Source organism: Nestor notabilis, unplaced genomic scaffold (assembly GCF_000696875.1).
Source record: "Nestor notabilis isolate BGI_N333 unplaced genomic scaffold, ASM69687v1 scaffold22768, whole genome shotgun sequence".
In the NCBI taxonomy this organism is placed as follows: domain Eukaryota; kingdom Metazoa; phylum Chordata; class Aves; order Psittaciformes; family Psittacidae; genus Nestor; species Nestor notabilis.
The window spans coordinates 1,633-4,181 of NW_009939026.1; the positions used below are offsets into that span (position 1 = coordinate 1,633).

General features: G+C 59.7%; 1 protein-coding gene across 1 annotated transcript; it reads right to left on the reverse strand.

The window, feature by feature from the left end:
- Window positions 1–577: 577 nt before the first annotated feature.
- DND1 (DND microRNA-mediated repression inhibitor 1) lies at window positions 578–2,344 on the reverse strand (the record flags this gene model as incomplete). Its single annotated transcript, XM_010019668.1, is given in 4 exon segments — window positions 578–991; window positions 1,691–2,023; window positions 2,026–2,136; window positions 2,236–2,344. Coding segments are annotated over 4 exon segments (943 nt in total), but the record flags the coding sequence as incomplete, so codon positions are not given.
- Between the last annotated feature and the right edge of the window lie 205 nt (window positions 2,345–2,549).

A 2,549-nucleotide genomic window follows, 5' to 3' on the forward strand; every position in this document is an offset into this window, starting at 1 on the left:
GCCCACCCACCCCAAGCAGCTGCTGCTTCTCCCAAGGCCCCTCCTCCACAGCAGAGCAACATAAACCAACTGAAAAGAAGCCAAACTGGGCCAGATAAATCTCCATCCCCAAAACCAGAACCATCCCAAAGAACAGAACCATCCCCAAGGGCTGGTTGGGGACAGGGCAGTGGCCACACACCAGGCCAGCAGCTCCATCCTCAGCACCAGCTCTCAAACCAAACCAAACCAAACCAAACCCAAACGAACTGAAAGCAAAGCTGGAACAGGACCCGGTTGCAGCAGGGCTCACACGCCACTCCAGCAGCACCGGGGCTCGTGGCTCAGGTTCAGCTCATGGCACGGGCAGAGCGCTGCCTACGTCAGCCGGCACCCTGCAGCAGGAAGGGAAGCATCAGGCTCCGAGCAGCACCCCAACACCCCCTCCCTTTGCATCCTCTGCTTCCAACCAGGAATCCCACTCGGGCTCAGGGATCAAGGATCACATCTGGAGGATGAGGGGATGACCCTGCCTTTGTCCCCCCAAGCACCACACTCCCAGGAGATGCTCCAAGACTTCGGGAGGTTGGCACAGTACCGCGCAAGGACTCACCCAGCATCTGCAGAACCTGCAGCGCCACCGCAACCTTTGCCTCCTCGTGCCCGCTCCTGCCTGTCCCATCCTGACGGACCCACGTGAACCCCGTGAAGGGCACGGGGCACCCCGGGATCACCACCTGGCACCAGAACCGCAGCCACCCATTGGGGTTGGCCTGCATGCACTTGGTGAGGAACAGGGGGGGCCCCAGGTATTGGCTCCGGCACAGGGTGTTGAGGTGCTCCAGCGCGTTGTGCAGCACCGGAGAGGGAGGCGCCTGCTTGGGGGTCCCCGGGTGCTTGCCCCTGTGCACCCGGCTGGGCGATGGCTTCTCCTCGCACGACTGCAGCTTCTGCTTCAGGTCAGGGTTCAGCCAGTCCACCCTTATCGCCACCCCACTGAGCCTCATGTTCCCTAGGAGAGACCAGCAGCGGCTGGCAGGAGATGCTCAGGCACCAGCACCCCAGTATCACCCCATCCTGCCCCCAGCATCTGGCACAGTGACCCCCACAGGTGGTTTGGCACCAACCCACAGTCTATGAACTGCACAAGACCCTTTCCCCTGCCTCTACAACCCTTCAGGCAGCTATGGGGCAGTTGCTTCTTCATCTCCTTTGGCTACCAAGGTGGGCTCAGAGCTGCAAAGCTCAGGAGATTTTAGGAGCAACCTTTAGGGACAAGGTGCACAGACATCAAAGCCTGTTCTCTGAGCTGTTTCTCAGCTGGGGCAGAAGTGGGTACACACCAGGACTTTGAAGGTTCTGGGTGGATGTCTGGGAAACGTGTCCCAGGGTTCTGCAATCATGGGATGGGGCACTGAGGAGTAGGGAATCTTCATCAGAAGGGTAACTTGGTTAGAGCTCTGGATGCCCTGGATTGGTACTGGTGACGCTTCTGCCCTGAGTAGGCAGCTAAAGACCTGCAACAGTCCCTCAGCCCTACCAGCAGTAGGTCTGTGCTCCCCACTGAGGACAGCTGGCCTCCTATGGGACACAGGGGGAAAACAAAGGGTATCTCAAGGCTGAATTCACCCTGTGGCTGATCCGGAGGTGGAATCAGCCCTTAAAGACACCAGGAAGACCATCCCAACCAGCACCCCAACCTCCCACATACCTTCCATGAGGGTTTTCTTGGCCATGGCAGCAGCGTAGTGCGAGCTGTACTTCAGCACTGCGAGCTGCGCCCGCTGCTGGCCAGGGCTGGGCTGCAGGGTGACGCTGAGGATGCCCGGCGTGATGCGCCGCAGCACAGCCTCCAGCTCCCGCCGGCTCACCGAGGCTGCCAGCCCGTCCACACTGAGCTCACACTTCTCCGTGCTCTGGCACACCACGATGGCGCAACCCTCCCGCACCCTGAAGTTGTTGAAGGTGGCGATGGCCTCCTTGGCGGCGTGCTGGGTGCTGTACTTGGCGTAGGCGAAGCCCCGGTTGAGCCCACTGAAGGAAAATAGAGCGTCCCCACGCTCGTGAAGAGCGGGATCAGGGTGTGCTCGTACATGTCCTGCGGCAGCTTCCCGATGAACACCTCTGTGCCCGCCGGAGGGGGGTCGCCCACCCAGCCTGTGGGCACACAGTGGGCAAATGTGGGTGACATGTAACTCGCCACCAGGCACCCTATGTGCTATGCCCCCACAGCACTGAGATGCTATGCTCACGTACCTGGGGGTGGGCCACCATATCGCCTCTGCCCATTGATCTGCACCAAGTTGATGCCCGTTTCTTTCGCCCAGGCAAGCAGGGCCATTTTATTGGCCTGGTTGATGCTGTTGGTCCATGTCTGAAGAGAAAAATGATGATGGAGTTTGTCTGGGCAAAGAGTTTCCAACCTTCCAACAACTGCGGGTATCCCACCCCCATGGAGCAACTGCAAGGCCCGGCACCAGCCAGCATGTGGAGGAACAAATGGTGAAGTCCTCTGTCCTCAGGAAACGTGAGGAGCCTCTTGACACTGCACACCCAAAGCAGTACCCTAC